The sequence below is a fragment of the Acomys minous genome, assembly GCF_964271855.1.
Source record: "Acomys minous genome assembly, chromosome: 14".
NCBI classification, from domain to species: domain Eukaryota; kingdom Metazoa; phylum Chordata; class Mammalia; order Rodentia; family Muridae; genus Acomys; species Acomys minous.
The window spans coordinates 23,386,259-23,410,014 of NC_140496.1; the positions used below are offsets into that span (position 1 = coordinate 23,386,259).

General features: G+C 40.3%; 1 protein-coding gene across 4 annotated transcripts in view; it reads left to right on the forward strand.

Annotated features, from left to right (window-relative positions):
- Positions 1 to 23,756, forward strand: part of TERB1 (telomere repeat binding bouquet formation protein 1) — a 47,355-nt gene that overhangs the window by 18,614 nt on the left and 4,985 nt on the right. For all 4 annotated transcript variants that reach the window (XM_084756776.1, XM_084756774.1, XM_084756775.1 and 1 more), the window contains 8 exons: positions 2,281 to 2,412; positions 3,418 to 3,543; positions 5,683 to 5,840; positions 12,086 to 12,432; positions 15,584 to 15,648; positions 15,932 to 16,024; positions 22,583 to 22,729; positions 23,457 to 23,522. In XM_084756776.1, coding sequence (XP_084612902.1) covers positions 2,281 to 2,412; positions 3,418 to 3,543; positions 5,683 to 5,840; positions 12,086 to 12,432; positions 15,584 to 15,648; positions 15,932 to 16,024; positions 22,583 to 22,729; positions 23,457 to 23,522 — 1,134 coding nt within the window. The remainder of the gene's footprint in view (positions 1 to 2,280; positions 2,413 to 3,417; positions 3,544 to 5,682; positions 5,841 to 12,085; positions 12,433 to 15,583; positions 15,649 to 15,931; positions 16,025 to 22,582; positions 22,730 to 23,456; positions 23,523 to 23,756) is intronic.

Consider the following 23,756-nt stretch of genomic DNA (forward strand, 5'->3'; position numbering starts at 1 on the left):
ACCTATTCCAATTCCTTGCTTTACCACTGGAAGTTACACTTCCCTAAGGATGCATATCCAAGTCTTCTGACTTTAGATCTAATGAGAGAATCAAAATAAGATCTTATTGTTCTTTTTGTTTTGTTGTTTTTTGTTTGTTTTTTGAGACAGGGTTTCTCTGTGTAGCCTTTGCTATCTTGGACTCTCTTTGTAGGGTGCCTGGCCTCAAACTCACAGAGATCCGCCTACCTCTGCTGGGATTAAAGGCATGCACCACCATGCCCAGCTGATCCTATTATTCTTAAATCATTATTTCAAAAAGCTGTTTTAGCTAGATGTAGTGGTGACGCTTTTAGTTCCAGCATTTGGCAGGCAGAGGCAAGTGGATCTCCTGAGCTCCAGGACAGCCATGATAACACAGTGAGACCTTGTCTTTTTTTTTTTTTTTTTAAAGCAACTTCAATAAGTTTTAGATAACAAATAAAAAACATTGAGATATGAAAAATGGAAAACTCAATTTATAAAATTTTGAGAACAAATTTGAGCTGGAGAGAGGTGGTTCAGCAGTTAAGCGCCTTTGCTACTTTTTCAGAGGACCTGAATTTGGTTCCCAGCACCCAAGTTGGGCTGCTCACAGTGACTTGTAGCTCCAGCTCCATGGATCCAACACATTCTTCTGGCCTCCTCAGGCACCTGCACACATGGGGCATACACTTATATAGGGACACACACATATACATAAAACTTAAAAATTAAAACATGCCTCTTTGTGACAAGTGTGATGTCGGACATATTCAGGGCATAAATGAGCGACAGAACCAGAACAGGACACATCTGTTTTTGTTTGTATAAACACTTAGAAAGACAGTCTGTAAATCCTTGTAATAAGGACGTCTTTACATTCACAAGCAATCTAAAAAGTAGGTGGATGAGTTTTTAAAGATTTATTTTATGTATATGAGTGTTTTGCCTTAATGTTTGTATGTATACCATATGTGTGCCTACTGTCCGTAGATGCCACAAGAGGACATTGGGAACTGGAGATACAGGTGGTTATAAGCCACCATTGTCAGTGCTAGGAACTGAACCTGAGTCTACTTCTGTAAGCCCAGCAAAATCTCTTAACCACTGAGCATCTCTCTAGATGCCTCTAGATCTCTCTAGTAGCCCCTAGATGCCTACTTCATAGGGAGTTACTGAATACCTGCTGTGTGCTGAGTCCATAGGACAAAAATAGTTGAGATCTAGTCCCCTGAACCATGAGATGTATCAACAGGTAGAGGTGCCTGCTGCCAAGCCTGAGAACCTGGTGGGCACAGAAAACTGACCCCTGGATAAACTTGTCCTGTGATCTCTGCGTGTGTATCATGGCACATACACAAGTGCCATGCACACACAAACACATATACATGCACACACAAACACAAGTATATGTAAAAAAGATTAAATGATACCAATCCTTTGGAAATTTACAACCTTTTTGTTCATACCAGTATTACTAGACTCTGGATGAACTCTGTTAAAAGAAGGCCATGCAGGGGAGGGCATACCTATAAACCCAGCATTTAGGAAATAGAGGCAAGAGAATCAGTGTTCAGGGTTAGCCTCTGCTTAATAACAAGTTTAATGCCAGCCTGTGCTGTGTAAGACCCCATCTCACTAAAATAAATATATATCTTATGAAGTATAGCTTAACATAGTAGACTTTTTGAATCTCATCACAGCTCATCATAGGTTTATAGATCCTTCATTGCATCATTAACAGCAGCATCAATGTCAAGCAGAATTTGGTTACCTAGTAATGTCCTTACTGTCCAGTGTAGATATGAGTTGATATATAAGGTAAGAGCATGTATGTTCAACTTTTAGGAATATAGTATTAGTTCATATTTACAGCATCATGCAAAGCAACTAAGAAGAAAACAGTTTAACAAACAGCATAAAGGGCTAGGCATGATGACACACACCTGTAATCTCACCACTGGGGAGGCAGAGGTGGGCCATTTCTATGAGTTGAGGCCAGCCTGATCACGTAGAGAGCCAGGTCAGCGAGCCTTGTCTCAAAACAAGTATATACTTGTTTTGTATATACTCAAAAAGAGTATTTAATGAGGACTATAATAAGCCATTGTCTTCTTATAGTGTATTTATTTAAATTGACATATGTGTATGTGTATATGACATAAATATTAGATATATAGGCATATGATATTCTCCCTGAATAATCTCTGAAAACATATAGTACCTATATACTTAGAGAATTTAAACCTGTACTTATTTTTTCCTGTATTAAACTAACAGCTACTTTTGCAGTGGTGTTATCCAAATACCACATTGTTTCTACACTTCTGGCATTACTGCTTCATCAAAGTCTTAATTCAGGAGAAATGTTTAGCATCATACTTGCCATTGGTCACTGCACAGAGGATTGTGGTGAGTATTTGTTAGCTGAGTGTGTATTGAAACAGTGGGATGGAAACATGCTTTTGCTTCTTTCCCCTCTTACTGCTGGTGAAAGGCTTGAAATCCCACTTTTCTCAGCCATTTAAGCTTCTTATTTTCTTTCTTATAGTCTAGTCAGTCAGGCACTGAAGTTAGGCTACACCTCTTTCTCACTCCATATTTTCTTTCCATTGCCCTAGCCCATTGTCACTTTTCACCAGTACAACTGTAACAGCCACCACTTCTGCTCCTTCTTATGGCTCTCCATTCAGTTGCCTTGCCATGTCACTATACAAATCTAGTCCTGTTGTCTCACTATAAACCTTGACAAGTCACTTCTTCTAACCATCAGTGAAGACTTACAGAGGTTTTATTTCCACCCTCTATTTGCATCCCAGTCTCCCTCTGACTAACCCTTCTTTCCAAGTCTCCACTTTCCTCTCTTCTAATTATCTCCCTCCTTTCTCTCACTTTCCTACTCTTCTCCCTTCTCTTTGTGTTTCTTCTATTCTCTTCCCTCATTCTTTGTCTCCTCTATTAGTTTCTCCATTCTTTCTCCTAACCTTTAAGAGTGTTTTTATTTATGTCTATGTATATGTGTATCTCTGGATACCCACAGAAGACAAAAGAGGGAGGGTATTACATCCCCTAGAGTGACAGACGGTTGTGAACCACTTGATGTGGCTGTTGGAAACCTAACTTGGGTCCTCTGAAAGAGTAGCAAGTGCTTTTAACCACTGAATCATCTCTCCAGACCCCACTTTTAAAAAAACCAAATGAGAGCTATTAATTTACTCTTATGAAGTGTGGTACACTGTGGCTACATTTTAGAAGTCATTTATGAGACTTAGGTTACCACCTGAAAATACTTTTCAAATTCGATTTTTTATTTTAAAGTTTGAACTATGTTCATAATTATCACAGTGATGAATCATGACCTCATACCTTATACTTTATAAAAATAATCACCATTTTAATTTTTGATATTTTTTACAGAGGAAAATCAGTATGAACTTTTAAAAAGCAATGGGATTCCACTGATGATACAATCCTTAACTGAATTTAAGAATGAAGACCTAAACAAAGCTGCCACTTATGTGCTTCAAAACTGCAAAAAGATTAGTAAGTGAACCATTAATTTAGGAAAGTATCAACTAGCTTTAGGAAAATATCCTAGCCCTGGGAGGCAGAGACAGGCAGATCATTATGAGTTCAGAGCCAGTGTGGCCTACATAGGGAGTTCCAGGCCAGCCAAGGCTACATAGTAGGACTTTATCTCAAACAAACAAACAAACAAACAAACAAACCCAAAATATCTGCTGTGGGGTATATAGTGACACACCTCTTTGATTTGAGGCCCAGAGGCAGATCTTTGTGAGTTCAAGGCTAACCTGAGTTACATAGTGAGGCCCCAATCCCAGAGGAAAGAAAATAACTAAAGTTACTAAACAGAAATTTATATGTGCTCTAATACGCTATTTTAGCCTCCAAGTTATTGCGGGGTGGGTGGGGGGTTGAAAATAACATATATAACTTGGAAATGACTGTTAGGGTATTTTCAACATACTCAAGCCTATGTGGAAAAGAACATCAGGCAGCATCAGCTGAGAGAATTCACTTTGTTTATGCCTTGTGATTTATTTCTAAGTCACAAAGTACATTTGCTCATTTATTTAAACAGTGGAATTTCTGTTATATGCTAAGAATCATGCAAGGCATTGGGATTGAGGGCACAGTTATAAGGAAACTGTGTGTCCATAAGTTTAGTGTAAGTAAAGAAAGTAACTTGGGGCTGAGGAGATGGTTCAGTAGTTAAAGAGCACTGACTGCTCCCCCAGAGGTCCTAAGTTCAATTCCTAACAACCACATGGTAGCTCACAACCATCTATAGTGAGATCTGAAGCCCTCTTCTGGCGTGCAGGTGTACATGCATGCAGAGAGAGCACTGTATACACAATAAATAAATAAATAAATAAATAAATAAATAAATAAAAGATTGAGAGATTAGGTATTATTATAAATCGACATAAAGATTGTGAGGGAGTGGGTTGGGGAGACGTAGGAACCTATAGCAAAGTGATCTAACCCAGATTTAAAGCAGTTAAGATTTTGGGAGAAGGCCCAAAATCATAGGAAGAAAGTACTTCTTCAATAGAGGTATGAATCTCTAGAGTTAATCATGGCAAATAGCTGAGGCTAAGCCATAGGTCCTTGCTTAGGAGGGAGCCTGGTGTATTCACATAATTGATGAGCAGTCTAGCTGCACTCCAGAGATCTGGTAGTAGCTGTAAGATTCCTCTGTGAACAAAAAAAAAACTATGGACATAATAAATTCTTAAAAGGACAGTGTTATAGCTGGAGGTGGTGGTGCACACCTTTAATCCTAGCACTCAGGGGGTCAGAGGCAGGAGGATCACTATGAGTTTAATGCAAGCCTGATCTACAAAGTGAGTTCAGGACAGCCAAGGCTTCAGAGAAACCCTGTCTCGAAGAAAAAAAAAAGAAAGAAAGACAGTGTTGTAAACATATCTGTTTCTACTTGTTTGCTTTCTACTGTTGACCAAAAGCAACTTCAGGAGGAAAAGGTTTATTTCAGTTTATACCTTACAGTCCATCATGAAGGGAAGTAAGTACAGGAACTCAAGGCAGGAACCTGGAGACAGGAACTAAGTTAGAGATCATGAAGAGATACTGCTTACACGGCTTGGCCAGCTTGCTTTTGTATACAACCCAGGACGCCCTGCCCATGGATGGCAACTCCCTCAGTGATCTGGACCTTCCTACATCAATCATTAATCAAGAAAATATCCCACAGACTCAGACTTGTCTACAGGCAATATAGAGACGTTTTCTCATTTGAGGTTCCCTCTTCCCAGATGACTCTAACTTGTGTCAAGTGGGTGAAAAACTAACCAAAGCAATCTACTGCAGGACTAGAGATGTAGCTGTGTAATAGAGCATATGCTTAGCGTGTGATTGACTCTGACTCTAATTTTGTATGCCAAACAAACTATGTTAAAACCAGTAATCTTATATCTGGAATAATATTTTCATGTGTTATTTTCTTATAACTATGAATAGTAGAGTCTAATTTGTGACTAAGTCTGCTATGCATTCTGTCCACTTATTTTCAATACCAGCTCTTGTATATAGAGATGGGATAGGTGGAATTTGTAGTTGTCCTTTTAAGTGTGGCAATAACATTTCTAGTAATGATAAACTCATTGTCCACTTTCCCCTCCCCCAACCCGTATTTCAAAGCTGAGAAGTTATCTCTAAGTCCAGGAGAGAACTTTTTTCATGAAAACGAAGCAGAACAACTAGAGGACATGAACGAAAAGGAGAATCCTGACAAGCACTGGAAGGCAGCAAAGGGAATTGTATGCAGGATAAAACAATTTGAAAGAGAAGGGGAAAAGGTTGGTTTCTGTTTTGTTTTGTTTTGTTTTTCATTTCACAGAATATAGAACTCTGCAAATATTTTTAAACAATTGAGGTTGTCAGTAGAAATGTTTTTCTCCAGTTTTTTTTTTCTTTTTGTCTTGTTTTGTTTTTTAAGACAGGGCTTCTCTGTGTAAAAGCCCTGGCTGTCTTGGATTCACCTTGTAGAGCAGGCTGGCCTCAGTCTCAGAGATCCGCCTGCCTCTGCCTCCCGAGTGCTAGAATGAAAGGCGTGCGCCACCATGCCTGGCTCTTCAGCAGTTTAGAGCACTGACTGCTCTCCCAGAGGTCCTGACTTCAATTCCCAGCAACCACATGGCGGCTCACAACCTTCTAAAATGTGATCTGATGCCCTCTTCTGGCATGCAGATGTACATGCAGATAGAGGACTTATATATTTAATTAATTAAATGTTTAATGTAAACAAGGTTATGGTGGCACGTGCCTTTAATCCCAGCACTCAGGAGGCAGAGGCAGGCAGATCTCTGACACAGCTGTGCCCGTGTCAACAATACACATTCACTCAGGACTTCAGGACTTCTCTCCACACGCATTGTTGGAGAAGGGGTGCACACATGTAGGTATGCCTGTGGTAGTCAGAGGACACCTTTGGGTGTTTGTCCTCAAGTTCTTTCCACCTTTTGTTTGAAACAGTTTCACACTGGTTGGAATGTCACCACATACACCAGGATGGCTGGCTTAAAAATGTTCAGGAATCTGCCTCTTGTCTGACCATTACTGGGATTGAAGGTGTGCACTACCATGCCTATATTTTTATCTGGCCTATAGGGATCTGAATTCAAACCCTCATGCTTTCAAAGCACTTTATTGACTGAGCCATCCATAACTCGAGATGTAATTTTCATTGAATTCACTCGTCACCTAATTCAGTGGTTTTTAGTTAACCACATTATTTGTTCTTTTAAATTGTGATAAAATTGTATAACAATTGTTTTACTTCATTCTTATATTTTTTGAGATCAGGTCTTTATTTTGTAGCCCTTGCTGGTCTAGACCATGCCTGGCTCCATTTCAATCATTTTTAACGTACGATTATGTGATATTAAGGATTCATAATGTTGTACAACCATGTTCCCTGACCCTTGTTTCTAGATTTCCCTGTTTGTTTGAATCATGGCCTCACTCTGTGATGCTGGTTGGCCTGGAACACACAGACCAAGTCCATGGGGCCATTTTTCTGCCTCTGCCTTCTGAGTGCTGGGTTTATGGGAATGTGCCACCTGACAGAGCAGGCTGGTTGGTTTGCTGCTATTTATGTAAGACAAATGTCATATAACCTTAAACTCAGTGTGTCCTGGAAGATCCTCCTACCTCTGCCTTTCAAGCACTGGGATTACAGGCGTGTGGCACTGAGCCCTGCTTATTTTTAAATGTGCTGATTGGGGGAAATGTCTGTTGTATGTCATCATTTGAGAGATAAGAATGTTGAGAGCAATGCAGAATGGTGGCCTGGCTAGTGAAACTCCAGAGGGAACTTTGAAAGGCAAAGACTATTTAGGGCTGTTGCATCTCTGCTACTTTGAATTATGATCCTGTGGCTGTGGTCAGCTGGGACTCAAGAGTCAGCTGTGATTAACGAGAGGCAAGCAGCACTGAAGCAAAACCTTTGCTCTACTGGGATAATTAATGTTAGTTAGCTGGGCCTGAGAAAATAACAATGATTAAGAAGAGACCAGCCTCTGGAGGTGAAATCTTCTGAGAAGTTGTGTTCCGGGGCAGCCAAGGTTGGCAGTGTAGGAGTCACCCAGGTGGTTCTGGTTTGGAAGGCATGAGGGGTCATGAAAAGCAGCTGAGGCTTGTGTTGTGAGAGGCCATTGGAGAAGGCGCAGCCTCGGTAGCAGTTGAAGTCTCAGAAGTTGAGGTTTGGCACCAAGAAGAGGCTACTGGCGGGAAGTGCAGCTCAGTTGCAACAGAGACCATGGGATTTTAGTGATGCTGGTACCATGGTATGGCAACCAAGAATAGCATGGAGCCTGCCAGAGCCTGAAACACAAGCAGTGTGTGCTGCAGAGAGTGGAGCCAGAAGAGTGACCCAATCCCTTTAAAGGAGCCCAGAAAACTGTGAGTGAATCCCAGTGATTTATCTTGTTGAGGCTTGTTTACTTTGTTCAGATTGTGACTGTGCCCTGGATCTTCCCTTTTGAATAGAATAAAGTACTTAATTTTTATTTTACAGGAGCCTATGGTTGAGAGACTTTATTTTTGATTTTACAGGAGCCCACTTTTTTATTTGTTTGTTTGTTTTTGTTTTTTCCGAGACATAGTTTCTGTGTGTAGTCCTGACTGTCCTGGAACTCACACTGTAGACCAATCTGGTCTCAAACTCACAGAGATCCATCTGCCTCTGCCTCCTGAGTTCTGGAATTAAAGGCATGCTCCAGCCTTTCTGCGCTGCCTGCAGACAGGTCCATACGGTGTTGTTCTTGATTCCCAACGTAACTTAAAGGAAAGCTTACACAATGTCCGGAGCCCTTAATAATGATTTTTTAAAAAAAAATTTTTTTTTTAAAGCATGTGCCACCGCTGCCTGGCTATTTTACAGAGTTTTACAGAGAATTTGAATTTTAATAGAAACTGAATGTTTTTAAAGAGACAGTCTGTGGGGCTGGTTTATAAAATATTCTATATTGTGATATCTTTATTAATGTGTAATCTTAAGGTTGTGGTTTAACAGTGATGCATTTGTAGAAGGAATCAGTTGTCCTGGCTGGTTTTATGTCATCCTGACACAAGCTAAAATTATCAGAAAGGAGAGAGCCTCAGTTGAGAAAATGCCTCCATAAAATTGAGCTGTAGGCAAGCTTGTGGGTCATTTTATGATTGATTAATGTGGGTGGGCCATTGTGGGTGGGGCCACCCCAGGGCTGGTTGTACTAGGTGATATAAGAAAGCAGACTGAGGCCTGGAGAGATGGCTCAGAGGTTAGGAGCACTGATTGCTCTTCCAAAGGTTATGAGTTCAAATCCCAGCAACCACAGGTTGGCTCACAACCATCTATAATAAGATCTGTATACATAATAAATAAATCTTAAAAAAAAGAAAAGAAAAGAAAAGAAAGCAGACTGAGCAAGCCATGTGAAGCAAGCCAGTAAGCAGCACCCTTCTGTGACCTCTGCATCAGCTCCTGCCTCTAGAGTCCTGCTTGAGTTCCTGTGCTGACTTCCTTGGATGATGTGGAAGTATAAGCCTTTTCTTCCCCAAGTTATTTTGGTCTTGATGTTTAATCACAGCAATAATAACCCTAAGACACTACTATTGCCAAAGCATGTTCATCATTCTAAACTGAAACTCTGTGATCATTAAATAACTCCTAATTCTTTAATTGGCTAGCCCTGGTAGCCACTCTCTGACTTTCTGTCCCTACAGTTATTTTATGTACATAATATATAAATGTATATTACATATTTTTCTTTTTTGAAGTTTTGAGGATCAAACCCCTGGCTTTGCGTGCCAGTGCTGCTCTACTACTATGCTGCATCCTCAGTTTTCAAAACACACACACGGACACACACACACACACGGACACGGACAAGCATGCACTCAAATCTTGTTTAAATCTTGCTTGTACTTCTTATGAAGTAGAATTTCTGGGCCATGGTGTAATTCTATGTGCAGTTTTTGAGGAACACCACTTTGGTTTCCATAGCATGTACACCATCTTAGAGAATAGCTCTCTATGTTCTTAGTAATCTCCACTCAGGTAAAGTTGTGTTCTTGACTAAACCATAGAAAACAATTTTAGAGTGAAACTGAAGCAGAATTAGCTATCTTATTAAGTTTTACAACAAGGAGAGATGGCTGTTCCTCCCCGAGTTCAATTCCCAGCAACCGCATAGTGGCTCACATCATCTATAATGTGATCTGACGCCCTCTTCTGGTATTCAGGTGTACATGCAAACAGAACACTGTATACATAATAAATAAATAAATAATTCTTTTAAAAAAAAAGGATAGTATACACTGAAGACGTGCTAGATTCTCAAGATACATATAGCTTTCTAATTTGTGTGGGCATAAGGTTATTGTGTAATTTAAATGCTGATTTCTGTACCTCCCATATCTGGTTTCAGTCTTTGTTCTGAGAATCTCCTGTCTCAGTGTTGTGTAAACACTGCTCCCAATTGTCCCCTAGCATTCCATTAAAGCAGCTTATATATAAGCCAGTCACTGAGAGAGAATACGGCTGGACTTCTGCCAGCCAAGGGAGAAGGAGTTAGAGGAGGAAGTAGGGGATTCACCAGCCAGAGAGGTCCAAATAACATCAGGGGAAGGAGCTGGAATAAGCAAGCCACAAAGTGCTAGTATTTCTGGGATATATTCTGGAAGGAAGGAAACCAGATTAGTTTAGAGGGTTAAGAATAGAGCAGTAACTGCTCAGTTATTGTGTTGTGAAGGTTATTATTAAACAAATATGAATCTCAATTATTTGTGTGATAGCTGGGTTAAGATAGAAACTGAGAAATGAACACAATTTTATAAAAATAACTAATAAATTATACTACTAAAAGGACAAAATTTACAAGATATAAACGTTAAGTAAAGCTTAAAATTTAGGTAAAAAATAGTGAGCTAGTTTACTTAATTCTCTTATGGTAAAGAATCCCCCACCAGGCATGATGGTATACACCTGTTATCTCAGCTCTGAGGTGGAGGCAGGATGATATGTTTACAGGCAGCAGAGGTGATGAGCCACACCCAGCTGTGTTAAGAGTCTCCTGTTGTATGTGTGGTGGGTAGAGGACAGCTTTGTAAAGCTGGCTCTTTCCTTCTTCCTTTATGTGGGTTCTGGGGTTTGAGCTCAGCTCATCAGGCTTGATTAGCAAACTGTCTTTACCCACAACGCCATCTCATTGGCCTGTGTTGGAGTTTTTTCATTCATAGCCATCAGGAAAAACAAACTAGATTCTGTAGTTAAGGGCTTTCCCCCCTTTCTCATGCTCCCTTAATTTCTTCTCTCCTGCTTCATTGCTCCCCTGTGTTACAGCTTTTGATGTTATTCTTTGTGCCCAAAGCCAATCTAATCTCTTAGTGTGACCTACTTTCTCTTTTTGGAAGCTTGTATAATCCTTATCCTCAGCATAAGGATTTTATTTTGTGTTATGTTATTTTTATTCCCCTCCCATACATTTATATCCTGACCACAGATTACCCTTCCATCCTACTTTCTACTCCCTCCCTTCCCCAGCATTTTAAAATTCACATTGATGTACCTTTTAAGGGTTTGTATCTCAGGTAGTCAGTTTTGGATTCAGCTTTATCAAACCTGCATAGGTTACTCACATGTCTTTAGTTTTGAGGGTGGTTTTTTTTGTTGTTGTTTTTTGTTTTGTTTTGTTTTGTTTTTTGAAGCCTTTATGTCTTATTCCATTGCTGCCTGTTATTGTGGGTTTACTCTTTTAAAAAGTGATCTTTAGCCAGGGGTGGGGGTGCACGCCTGTAATCCCAGCACTCGGGAGGCATAGGTAGGCTGATCGCTGTGAGTTCGAGGCCAGCCTGGTCTACAAAGCGAGTCCAGGACAGCCAAGGCTACACAGAGAAACCTTGTCTCGAAAAACTTAAAAAAAAAAAAAAAAAGAGTTGCCCTGTGGCCTAGTACATGATTTTGCATGTCTTGGTTGTCATTGGTTTTGCTTCTTGCCCGTTCCCCCTCTAAATCCATTCTCCTTCGTTGTCCTTCGAGTCTAGGAGAGCTTTCAAAGATACTTTATGTGATCAACACATTAGTTTTTATTTTTTTGTGATGTATTATTGTATACTTTTTGGAAAGTATCTACCCCTTGATAATAGTTTCTTTTATTAATGGATGTAGTGTGTGTGTGTGTGTGTGTGTGTGTGTGTGTAGAAGATCCCAGATGTGGGTCCTGGGATCACACTTAGATTGTCAAGCTCAGCAGCAAGCACCTTTACCCACCTAGCTATCTCCCTGAGCCTATATAATTTTATTTGACATTTTAAGAATATTTGGTTCACTTTTACTTTATTGTTGTGAAGTTGTCATATAGCTACATTATTTTTCCTCAGGTAGTTTCACAAGTATACCAATATCATTTATTAAAGAAATTATTTTTCCTCCTAATGTAAATTATTTCTTTTACTATAAGTGTTATATTATCAAAGTTTTATATATTATTTAAAGGAACTGTAAAGCATATTACAAAGAATAACTATTGAAATTACTTACTTGCTACATTTTACATTGTAGGAAAAACAACAAAGTGGACAATATAAGGGTAATACCTCATCTGTGAAAATAAAAATGCAGACCAATTTGAAACATGTCTGTGCAGATAGTAGTGAAGGCACCAAAGCAGAAGATAAGAATACAAACCAGTCTACACAGCTCCACAATTATGAGTCCAGTGGAATCATGTCTAAAGCGTGTGCAAATGAAAACAAAATGAAGACTCTGAAAAAGAACATAAATCCAGTTAATCCTTTTTTTAGGGAAAGAGGGCAAAATAAGATTTTACATAAAGCCACTTTAAGCTGCGCTCAAAACTTAAATGAAAAAAAAACTTTTGACCAAAAGGATCCTGTTTCTCAACCAAGGTATAGTTTATGATTATGGTGCTTGCTTCTGCCCTACGTCTTTATTGTGTGCCGTGTTGTTAAGCTCTGTGGGTACAGGAATGATAAAACATGGTCTTGAAGGAGCATAAAGTAGGAATTGCTCTTGTTCCTTTTTTCAAATGTACTTAACCTTTTACAATTTCACACATATAAAATTTACTTTATCATATTTCCCCTTCAGAATTTTCATATCTCTCTCCTCCTCTTGCCAATATCTTTCTGATAAGTCCCCTTCCTCCTCCCATGCCTTTAGTGTGACGTGCTTGTGTGCCTGGCTGTCTTTACTCAGGGTTGCCTACCATAAGCATGCATGGGAAAGGGGAAAATATTGAGACAGGATCTCTTATATCTCAAGCTGGGTAAATAGCTGAGGATGACCTTGAAATTCTGATCTTCCTACCTCTACCTCCCATGCTAGGATTACAGACAAGTATAACCACACCCAGTTTTTTGCAGTGCTGGGGATTGAACCCATGACCTGCTGGTGCTGAATAAGTACTCTACCAACTGAGCTATATCCCCAGCATTAAAGTTTTAAAAAATGATCAATGAGTTAGCATGAATAGATATAGATGCTAGTTTCTCAAAGGCTTTGCACGTTATTCTCAGAGTTTGGGGATTGAAAAGAGCTGGAGAGATGGCTCAGTGGTTAAGAGCACGTTCTGCTCTTCCAGAGGTCCTGGGTTCAATTCCCACATGGTGACTCACAACTGTCTATAGTGTGACATGATGCCCTCTTCTACAGATAAAGCACTCATATACAATAAGTAAATATATTTTTTTTTAATTAAAAGAAATCTTTCAACTACCTGTGTAGCCAAGGATCACCTTAAGCTTGTCCTGCCTGTGTGTACTACCCACTTCCAGTTTATATGGTGCTGGGGATCAAAAGCCAGGGCTTCGTGCATGTTAGGTAAGCAGTCTACCTACTGAGTTACATCCCAAGCTCCTGAAGATTTTAAACTGAGTAAGATAATTGTGCTGGGTAGTTTTTTGTCTGCGTGATACACCCTAAAGTCATCTGAGTGGAGGGAGTGTCCATCTCTGTTAGATCAGGTTGCATGAGAACCTGTAGGGCATTTTCTTAACTAGGGATTGATAGGGGAGGTCCCAGCCAGCCCATTGTGGGTATTGCCATCCTGGGTTGGTGGTCTTGGAGTCTGTAAAAAAAGAAAAACAAAACAAAACAAACAAACAAACAAACAAAAACAGGCTGTGCAAGCCAGTTAGCAGCACCCCTCCATGGCCTGCCTCCAGTTACCTGCCCTGTTTGAGTTCCTGTCCTGACCTTCTTCAGTGATGGGCTGAAACACAGAAGTTTAAGTGAAATAAACCCTTTTCTCTTCAACTTGCCCTTTGGTCATGGTGTTTCATCACAGCAATAGAAACCCTAATACAATGATCAAATTTGAATTTTAGAAACTATGTTTACATAAGAAAACTTAAACTAAGCCCCTATATTTGAAATAAGAATGCAAGCATTGAACTTATCAGCAATGTGGCAAACACTTGCTTGCAATTTTACTGTATAGGGAATAGAGTGTGATAAAAATTCAATTTGGGTTTGCGTTTTTGTTGGTTTTTTTTTTTATGTTTTTATTATTCATAGACAAGGTTTCTCTATGTGTCCCTGGCCATCCTAGTACTGTTTGTAGTACTATTTGTAGACCAAGCAGGCCTCTAACTCAAAGATTCATCCTGCCTCTGCCTTCCAGTCCTGGGATTAAAAGAATGTGCCATCACTGGCTGGCTGGGTTTTTTTTTACCCTGAGACTCTGTCTCAAAACATAAAATAAACATAGATCTATAACTGTAGCTATTTCCATATTTCTCTCTCTTCTCTGTCTGTCTCTCTCTCTCTTTCCTGCCCCTCTCTCTCTTTCTTTCTCTCTCTCTCTCTCTCTCTCTCTCTCTCTCTCTCTCTGTCTCTCTTCCCCTCCTCTCCCTTCCCCTTTTTTATCCTACTGCCTCTACCTCCTGAGTGCTGGGGTTAAAGTGTGTTCCACACCCAGTTTATGTGGTGCTGGGGATTAAACCCAGGGCTTCATGGTAGGCAGACACTTTACCAGCTGAGCTGCATTCTTAATCCATCTTTTCTTTTAAATATTTTTCCCTGTCTTTGTCTTGTTTTTAGAACTCTGGCTCTTATTCATTTATCTGTTTCCCACACACTTTGTTATATGCTAGGTATCAAACTCAAGGCCCCAGCACCACATGAATTGGGTGTGGTAACGCACACCTTAATCCCAGCACTCAGGAAGTAGAGGCAGAAGGATAAAAAAAAAATTCAAAGTCCCCCTCTAATACCGAGCAAGTTTAAGGCCAGGCCTTACAGTACTTCTCTCACGTCCTCTTTCACTCTCTAGAGGCTTGTTCACTTCTACAAACAAGGCTATGACTATTGCAGACCCTGACTTTGACCAAATTTGTGTAGCAATCAGCTTTCTGACATTATAACAAAATACCCAAGGCAATTAACTTTTAAAAGGAAAAGGCTTATTTTTTTATAAGTTTTTAAAAAAGATTTATTTATTTATTGCATATGAGTGGTTTATCTGCAGAAGAGGGCATCAGGTCCCTTATAGATGGTTGTGAGCCACCATGTGGTTGCTGGGAATTGTTCAGTACCTCTGGAAGAGCAGGCAGCGCTCTTAACCACTGAGCCAACTCTCCAGCCTGAAAAGGTTTATTTTGACTCATGGTTCTGGAAGTTAAAGTCTGAAATAGTGGGCTAAGTACTCTTTGCTCTAGGATCTCTAGCAAGGGCAGCACAACATGACAGTAGCATCTGTTGGAGCAAACCAATTACCTCATAAGCCGAGAAACTAGGTGGGGAGGCAGACAAACCAGGGTCCCACAGTCCCCTTCAAGGTTGTATAGCTGGTGATCTTAAGACCTTGTGTAAGAGCTGGGCAGCAGTGGCGCACACCTTTAATCCCAGCACAGGGGCGCAGGGGCAGGTGGATGTCTGTGAGTTCAAGGTCAACCTGGTCTATAATGCTAGTCCAGAACAGCCAGGTCTACACAGAGAAATGCTGTCTCAGGAAGGAAAAAAAAAGACCTTGTATAAGGCCCACCTCCTAAAGATCTGAAAATAGACATCTAATAACGAAGTATCATTTTCTTTTAGTGACCATGTTGTTAATCATCTGACTCACACTGTCAAAGATAGAAAGCAGCTAGTGCCAGAAACAGGTATGATTTACAGTGCCGCTGATTTGATTGTTCAAGAGATGGGTATTAGATGGCTAAAACTCAAATGTAAATTGGTATATCTACTCTGGATAAGCCATGCTTTTGACTCTGGCACATATGCCTTTATTACCATTTCCTCATATCCAGAATCCTTCTCTTCGTCCACTAACATGACTGGATATGCAGTAGTGAGAGAAAATGCATGAAAATCTGAGACTTAATCAATCTTATAAATGTCAAAACCTTTTAATTAAACAAAAAATCTTACATTTTGCATTTTCAGATCCATTTACATTGTGTTTAGACATAATAGATAAAGAAGTTGGTTTTCAAGCAACTGACAGCTGTTTCAGAATGTTGAAAAATAGGTGCTCAGGTAAATATTTTTAATTATAATAACTTCATAATTGAATCCATATCTGCTATTAGTTAACTAGAATTTATAACACTTCTTCCTTAGTGATTTAAGTTCATCTCATTTGAATAAATGACAACTGAATTTTGAATGAAAGCATTCCAGTCAGCATTCTTTATTTTGCTTTATGCCATGCCCACATGAGTAAATGCAGTTAAAACATTGATTCTTTATTGTTTTGTTTTTGTCACGACACCATCTATAACTTTAAATGAACATGATAAAGATGTTTTCAGGCATAGAGAAATATTTACTCTGTATTATACTCTAAACAGGTATTAAATAATCTATATATACTTTTATATTTGAAATAAATCTATTAATGTTCCTAGTGTTACATGCCCCACTACTGATTTTTTTTCTGTAAGGTCTCATTGGCCAACCCCAATCTTTCTCTTCCTTCCACACCTACCATCTCCCTTTGGATGACGATACTCGTCTCTGTTCTGATGCCTATGTGTAGCCATAATGGAATCCCATGTCCTCTTTCTTCTGTGTCATATGACTGTGGACTCTTTTCTGCAGCCCCTGCCTTTAAATCAGCACACCCCTTTTCCAGTTACTTAAGAACCTGAGGCAGAGCTGGGCAGTGCGCACACCTTTAATGCCAGCACTGGAGAGGCAGTTTGAGGCCAGCTTGGTTTAAAGAATGACAAAAATCCTGTCCCAAAAAGCCAAGAGAAAGACCAGTCCTGCTTTCCTTTTAAAGCTATAGGCCAAGAGAGAAAGTCTCTGGGCTTTTGAAACCTCAAAGCCCACCCTGCCTGTGACACACTTCCTCCAGCAAGGCCACACCTAACCCTCCTCTAGTAGTGCCACTCCCTGTGACTAAGCCTTCAAATGTATGAGCCTATGGGGCCATTTTTATTCAAACAACCACAGACAGCATTTATGAAAAATGTGGTTTAACCTTGTTTCTTTTTATCTGCTTTTGAGACACTGTAATCCAGGCTGGCTTGGAACCCACTCTGTAGCCTAGGCTAGCCTGAGATGCAGCTGTGAGCCAGCACTCTATAGTCAAGGCTGGCCTTCAATTCAGCCGTCAAGCCACCACTCGTGGATTAACCTAATGTTTCAGTGCTGAAACTACGGCCTCCTTGATTGAGGTAGTTCATGTCAAGTAGGTGCTGATTGTTGTACTTTCTGAATAAATTTCACAGTATTTATAGTTCATTGCAGAATGCCTAGGCAGATAGTTCAGCCTATTACATCCATTTGCCCTACCTGAACCATGCTTATTTTTCCTTATCTTAAAAAAATCCAAATACTTGGTACAATTTGCTTTCATTTTAAATCTACTCCTTTTAAGAGGGAGAAAAGAAGGGAAGGAGGGGGAGAGAGAGGGGTGGGTGTGGGTGTTTTGCTTACATGTGTGCCTGTGCATCACTGTACCTATGCCCAAGGAGGCCAGCCAGAACAGAGTATCAGTCACCCCAGAACTGGAGTTAGAGACTGTTGTGAGCTGTCATGTTGGTGCTGGGAATTGAACCCAGGTCCTCTGGAAAAGGATCTCAACAACTTAGCCATCTCCCCAGCCCTGAGAGGGATCTTCTGAGATGAGGTTTGATTGTGTAGCCCTAGCTGACCTTGAATTTGCTGTGTAGACCAGACTTGACCTGAGTTTTCAGCAGTCTTCTGCCTCTCCAAGTGCTGGGGTTATCAGCATGCATGACCATGCCAGGGCATCCTTCTCCTTGTTATTGGTGACTCTCCTTGACTCCTTCTCTCTCAGTACACACGTTCCTCTGATTCCCTAAGCCAGGCAGGAGTCCTCTTGTCTACTCCCACACACTCTAACAATTCCTGGGGAGTGAGCCTAGGACCTCACACACACTAGACAAGTGTTCTACTACTGCTGTGAGCTTTATCTGCCCCTCTTCTCTTTCTTGCTAGTCTACCTATGTTCATATGTTAAAGGTACATAAAGCCTCACTTTCCCTCTAAACCCAGTTAATTAACTAATTTAGTTATTTTTGTCATTCTACTGAACTTTAAATGTTAGTTTACCTGGAGGCTTCCACCTAAAACTGGTGACTTACTCATTATTAACTCATTCATTTTTTTTTTAGGTTATTGGCATAAGGTCTCACTTTATAGCTTTGTTATCAGTGGCCAGGGTTATCAGGTTCTTGACCTCTTATCAAAGCATTGAAAGTAAAGGCTCACATAGTTGTACAAAAGTAACAAGGTAACTTTATTAAGAGCCCATCAGGGGCCTGGAGAGATGGCTCAGAGGTTAAGAGCACTGACTGCTCTTCCAAAGGTAATGAGTTCAATTCCCAGCAACCACATGGTGGCTCACAACCATCTATGATGAGATCTAGTGTCCTCTTCTGGCCTGTAGGCAGGATATTGTATACATAATAAATCTTTAAAAAAAAAAAAGAGCCCATCAGTAGTATAGATTAGAGGGGGTAGAGACTGACAGTGGGCTACGCTCGTTAGAGTACTTCAGAGCTCATGATATATGGATGTAATTATTATTTGGAGCTCAAGAAAAGGAGAAGGTTAGTTGTTACAGGTGAAGCATGAACACTTCTCTGCTTTGATTGATAGGTTAGGTCATGTAATCATCCTCCTGTGTATGTCCCTCCCCATAATGTGTCTGCTTTTAATCATGTGCCTACTAAATTATGCATAGGCAAAGGATGGCAAATAGGGAATTCTTCGTAAAAGTTTATTTGAGAACCATTTGTCTCTACCGCACATGCACCCAAAACGAGTTCAGGCCTGCATCCTCATATTCAGATGCACTGGGAATATATTTCAATAGAAACTGTCTATTTACACTTAGGAACGTGGTTAAGAACCATAATGCTCTAGGAGAGGACCCGAGTTTAGTTTCTAACATCCACTGCTCACAACCCCCTGTAATGCTAGCTCCAAGGGATCGGGCACTCTTTTCTGGCTTCGATGGCTGTCTTAGTTACCCTTCTGTTGTGGTGGTGAGACAATATGACTGAAGTAACTTATAAAGAAAGTATTTGTAATCTGAATAAATTACTTAAAATTTAAAAATGAAGAAAAATAAAGTATTTAATTGAGACCTTGTTACAGTTTCAGAGAAAAAAAGAGAACAAGACTGGGCCTGGCATGGGCTTTTGAAACCGCCAGAGGCAGCCCACCCCCAGTGACACAGCTCCTCCAGCAAGGCCAACCCTCCTAATCCTTCCTAAACAGCCCACCAACTGGGGAACAAACATTTAAGTATGTAAGCCTTCGGGAGTCATGCACCTACATGTGCAACACACACACACACACTCACTCACTCACTCTTCAATTTCTAGCACCAACATGGCTGCTCCCAGCCATCTATAAATCCAATTCTGACATCCTTGGGCACTACATATAGTTGGCATACAGATACATATGCAGGCAAAACTCCCTTATACAGATTTTAAAATATAATAATAATACCTGCCTAGGTTTTATTGTTAAGGAAGGAGAAACGTTCCCCATTGGTCAGAGAGAGAGAGAGAGAGGTGTATGTCTGATGAGTGTGTAGGATCCAAGATTCTTTAGTGCGTTGTTCAGCGAGGGTTGTCTGTGTATAATATATATATAGGTAAAAGAACTAGGCTGCTGTATTAGTTTCTGTTGCTGTGATAAAACACCGTGTCCAAAGCAACTTATAGAAGGAAGGGTTTGTCTTATGGTTCTAGAGGAAGAAGAGTCCATCATGGCAGGGAGGCATGGCAGCAAGTAGCAGGCATGGTAGTAGGAGCAGGACGCTGAGGATCAGACCTTCAACCACAGACATAAAACAGAATGAACTGAAAATAGAGCATAGCTACACAGTCTCAAAGCTTACCCCTAGTGAGGTGCTTCTCCAGCAATGCTGCACTACTGCAACCTCTCCAAGCCACACCATCAACAGGGAACCGATTATTCAAATACCTGAGGCTATGCCGGGGAGAGGAGCCACCACAGCTGCCAAATGCATTAGAAGAGGAGATTACTGGGCTGGAGAGATGGCTCAGGGATTAAGAGCACTGTTTTTCTAAAAGTCCTGAGTTCAGTTTCCAGCAACCACATGGTAGCTCACAATCATCTATAATGAGATCTGGTGCCCTCTTCTGACGTGCAGCCATACATGCAGGCAGAACACTATATAAATACATACATACATACATACGTACATACATACATACATATTAAAAAAGATTGTTCATGATCCAAATCCATACAGTCTCAGGTTACTAAAATTGCCCTAGTGCTTGCCTGCCTCAGCTCTGTTGGGCCTCAAACATGTGATCCTCTTGCATCTGCCTAGAGTGCTGGAATTACAGATGTGCATTACTATACCTAGCTAAAACCAGCGGCTTAAGAAAATTCTTTGTAAGAAAATATTTATTTTCACAAATATATGTGTGTGTTCTTATATGGGTTCATGTATCTCATATGTGTACAGCAGTCCTTGGAGTTCAGAGGGCATAGATCCCCTGGAACTGGGGTTGCAGGCAGTTGTTAGCCCCCATATGGGTAGTAGGAATCAAACCAAAGTCCTCTGCAAGAATAGCAAGTACTCTTGGCCACCCAACAGGATCTCCCACTCCATAAAATCTTATCTCCCTTAGTTTCTCTGTGTTTAGGAATATTATTTCTTGAAACATTTTCCTCTCAGAAATCCAAAGCCATAGTTCCCAGGTTGTCCATGTAGGTCCCCAGGAACTCTGGAGTGAGTTTATAAGGGTACCTACTATACAATATATTTTTTTTTTTTAGTTTAATGGAAATACAGTATTCAACATCTGTTGTATACCACACTTCTAACTCAATGTAGATCACAGTTTCAACACTGAAAGCATTAGATTGTACCACCTTCATCATATTAATGCCACTTGATAAAATTGTAGGGTGTTTTTGAAAGATGGGATATTTATATAATACGTATGCTGGCTGGAATTCATGGGCCTAAGTGATCCTTCCAGCTCAGCCTCCACTTCCCAAAAGGCTGGGGAGTATAGGTCCCACTGGCAGTGACACAGTGACACACTGTGTCTTGCCTGAAAACGTGTTCTTTTTTTGCTGTTGTTTTGAGACAGAGTTTCTCTGTGTAGCCCTGGCTGTCGTGCTACTCTCTCTGTAGACAAGGCTGGCCTCAAACTCATTTTGTCTGCCTCTGCCTCCTGAGTGTTGACATTAAAGGTGTGTGCCATCATCACCCAGCTCTGATAATATATTCTTATGAAGCTGGGCTTTAGAAAATTTTATGATAAAAAGTAAGGGCCACATAAAGTATCCATGTGGAAAAGGAAATGAGGGTGATAGTATGTAGCAGTTTATAGCTTTATTACAAAACTGAGAAGTTGTGTTGTCTCGGTTGCTGTTCTATTGCTGTAAAGAAACACTATACCAAGGTAGCTCTTAAGAAAGAAAGAAAGGAGCGGGTCATAGTGGCACACACCTTTAATCCCAGCACTGGGGAGGCAGAGGCAGGTGTATCACTGTGATCAAGACTAGCCTGGTCTACAAGGTGAGTCCAGGACAGCCATGGCTACACAGAGAAACCCTGTCTCGAAAAAATAAAAAAACAAAAAAGAAAAACACTAGAACCAAGGCAACTTACAGAAATAAGGCTCCAAAGAAATAGGAGTCCATCACCATCGCCTCCATGTGAGCTAAGAGCTCACATTGTGAAGCACAAGAAGGAAGCAAACAGAACGCACTGGAAATGGCACCAGTCTTTAAACTGTCAGAGCCCATCTCCAGTGACACAGGTCCTGAACTTTCTCAAACAGCACCACCAGCTGGGACCAAGTGTTCAAGTGCCTGAGACTATGGGGACCTTTCAGTCAAACCACCACAACTTCTTAGTTGTCTTCCCTTCATGGCTCAAAAACAAAGCAGTGTAGATGTGTTCTGTTTCTTTTTCCTTTTTTGTTTATTGGGGACAGAGCCTCCTGTAGATGAGATTGGCCTCCAGTTCACCACGCAAGCAAGTGTAGCCATGAACTGCCCTTCTGCCTCTACCTCCTAAAGGCTGGGATACAGATGTGTGCTCCGTTTTATGCTGTGCTAGGGGTTTAACCCAGAGCTCTGTGCATGTTAGGCAGATAGTCTACCAGCTGAGCTAATCTGAGCCCTTTCCTTTTCCTTGTCAGCGCTGAGAGTTGAGCCCAGGGCTTTGTTCATGCTAGATGAGCACGATACGCTGACCTGGAGTCGCTGTTTCACTTTTTTGAGACAGGTTTCACCAAACTGCCCAAGCTAGCCTTGAGTTTGCAAACCCCCTGCCCTCTTGTCCTGCCCTCCTAAGTACTTAGGATTATAGGTATGTGTCACCACAGTGGGTTGGGTGCTTTTCTTTTGTGTGGCCATAACTGTTCATACCTCTGCCCAAACACTTACTTCTTTGTATTTATTTTATTTACTCTCGGCAATGACTTGAGGTTTCTTGAAATACTTAAAAACTCCTAATTTCCCTTTAGTTATCATCATAGAGGTTATCTGATTTCAGAGTTACTAGTATATAATATTGTAACATCTGTATATCAACTTAATTTGTTTTCTTTTCAGGTTGCATAGTAGTAAGAAAACTCAACAGCCGAAATTATAGCAAGCGTTTGCACTCTTGTGCACACCCATGTGATCATCATAAAGTCATCATGGAAGCTGAAGACAAATATAAAAGTGAACTAAGGAGAGCATTTATCTGTGAAAAACGTAATTAATTCAGCAACTTTAACTAATTATGACTATACATTCTGAACTATCATCTAAAATATTATGTTTGTTGACTAGAGTATAAAATAATGTTGAAAAGAAAAACCTTTCTCTAGCTAACCAGTAATTTAAGATGTACTAGAGTAGATTTAATCTGTAGTGGCTTAAAAATTCTTCCTAAACTGGGCATGGTAGCACACACCTATATTCTCAGCCTTTTGGTGTGGTGACACATGTCTTTTATCTCAGTACTCAGGAGGCAGAGGCAGAGGCAGGCAGATCCCTGAGTTCAAGGCCAGCCCAGTTCACATAGTTAGTTCCTGGACAATCAAGGCTACCTTGTGAAACATTGTCTTGAAAAACAAAACAAAAAACAAAAAAAGAGATGGAGCTGGGGAGACAGCTACCCAGTTAAGAGCACTGGCTGTTCTTATAGACGACCAGGTTTGGTTCCAACACCCACACGGCGGCTCACAATCATCTCTAATTCCAATTCCAGAGAATCTAATGTCCAGTCCATCTTCTTCAGGCTTCTACAGCCACCAGGCACAAATGTGGCATACATGCAGGCCTAACAGTCAAACACAATAAGAAATATAATAAATAAACTCACTTAGAGTTCACTTTAGGATTCCTACTGAAGAGGGTAATAAGTATGCACTAATAGAACTGATATGTAACTACTTAGATTACTATTCTAATACTAAATGCTTTCTATGTTTTTCAGAAATTTTGCTGACCCCCCGTAGAAGAAGACCATTTAGTAAAGAACCTCCTGCTTCTGAAGGACTAAGTGAATATATTTAATATTTAAATGAGTTTAAATTTGACATACTCCTGAAAAGAAGAGAAAGCTGAGTTAATTATTTAAAATGATAACCCTTGGCTTATATGAGCTTATACCTACTGAATAGAGACACCTTCTTCCCCCTTCATGGTGCTTGTTTACTTGTTGCTGCTACCTGGGGAAGGCGCTCTAGGAAACTGACATTTCTTTTTATTTTTTATTTTACTTTATTTTATTGGT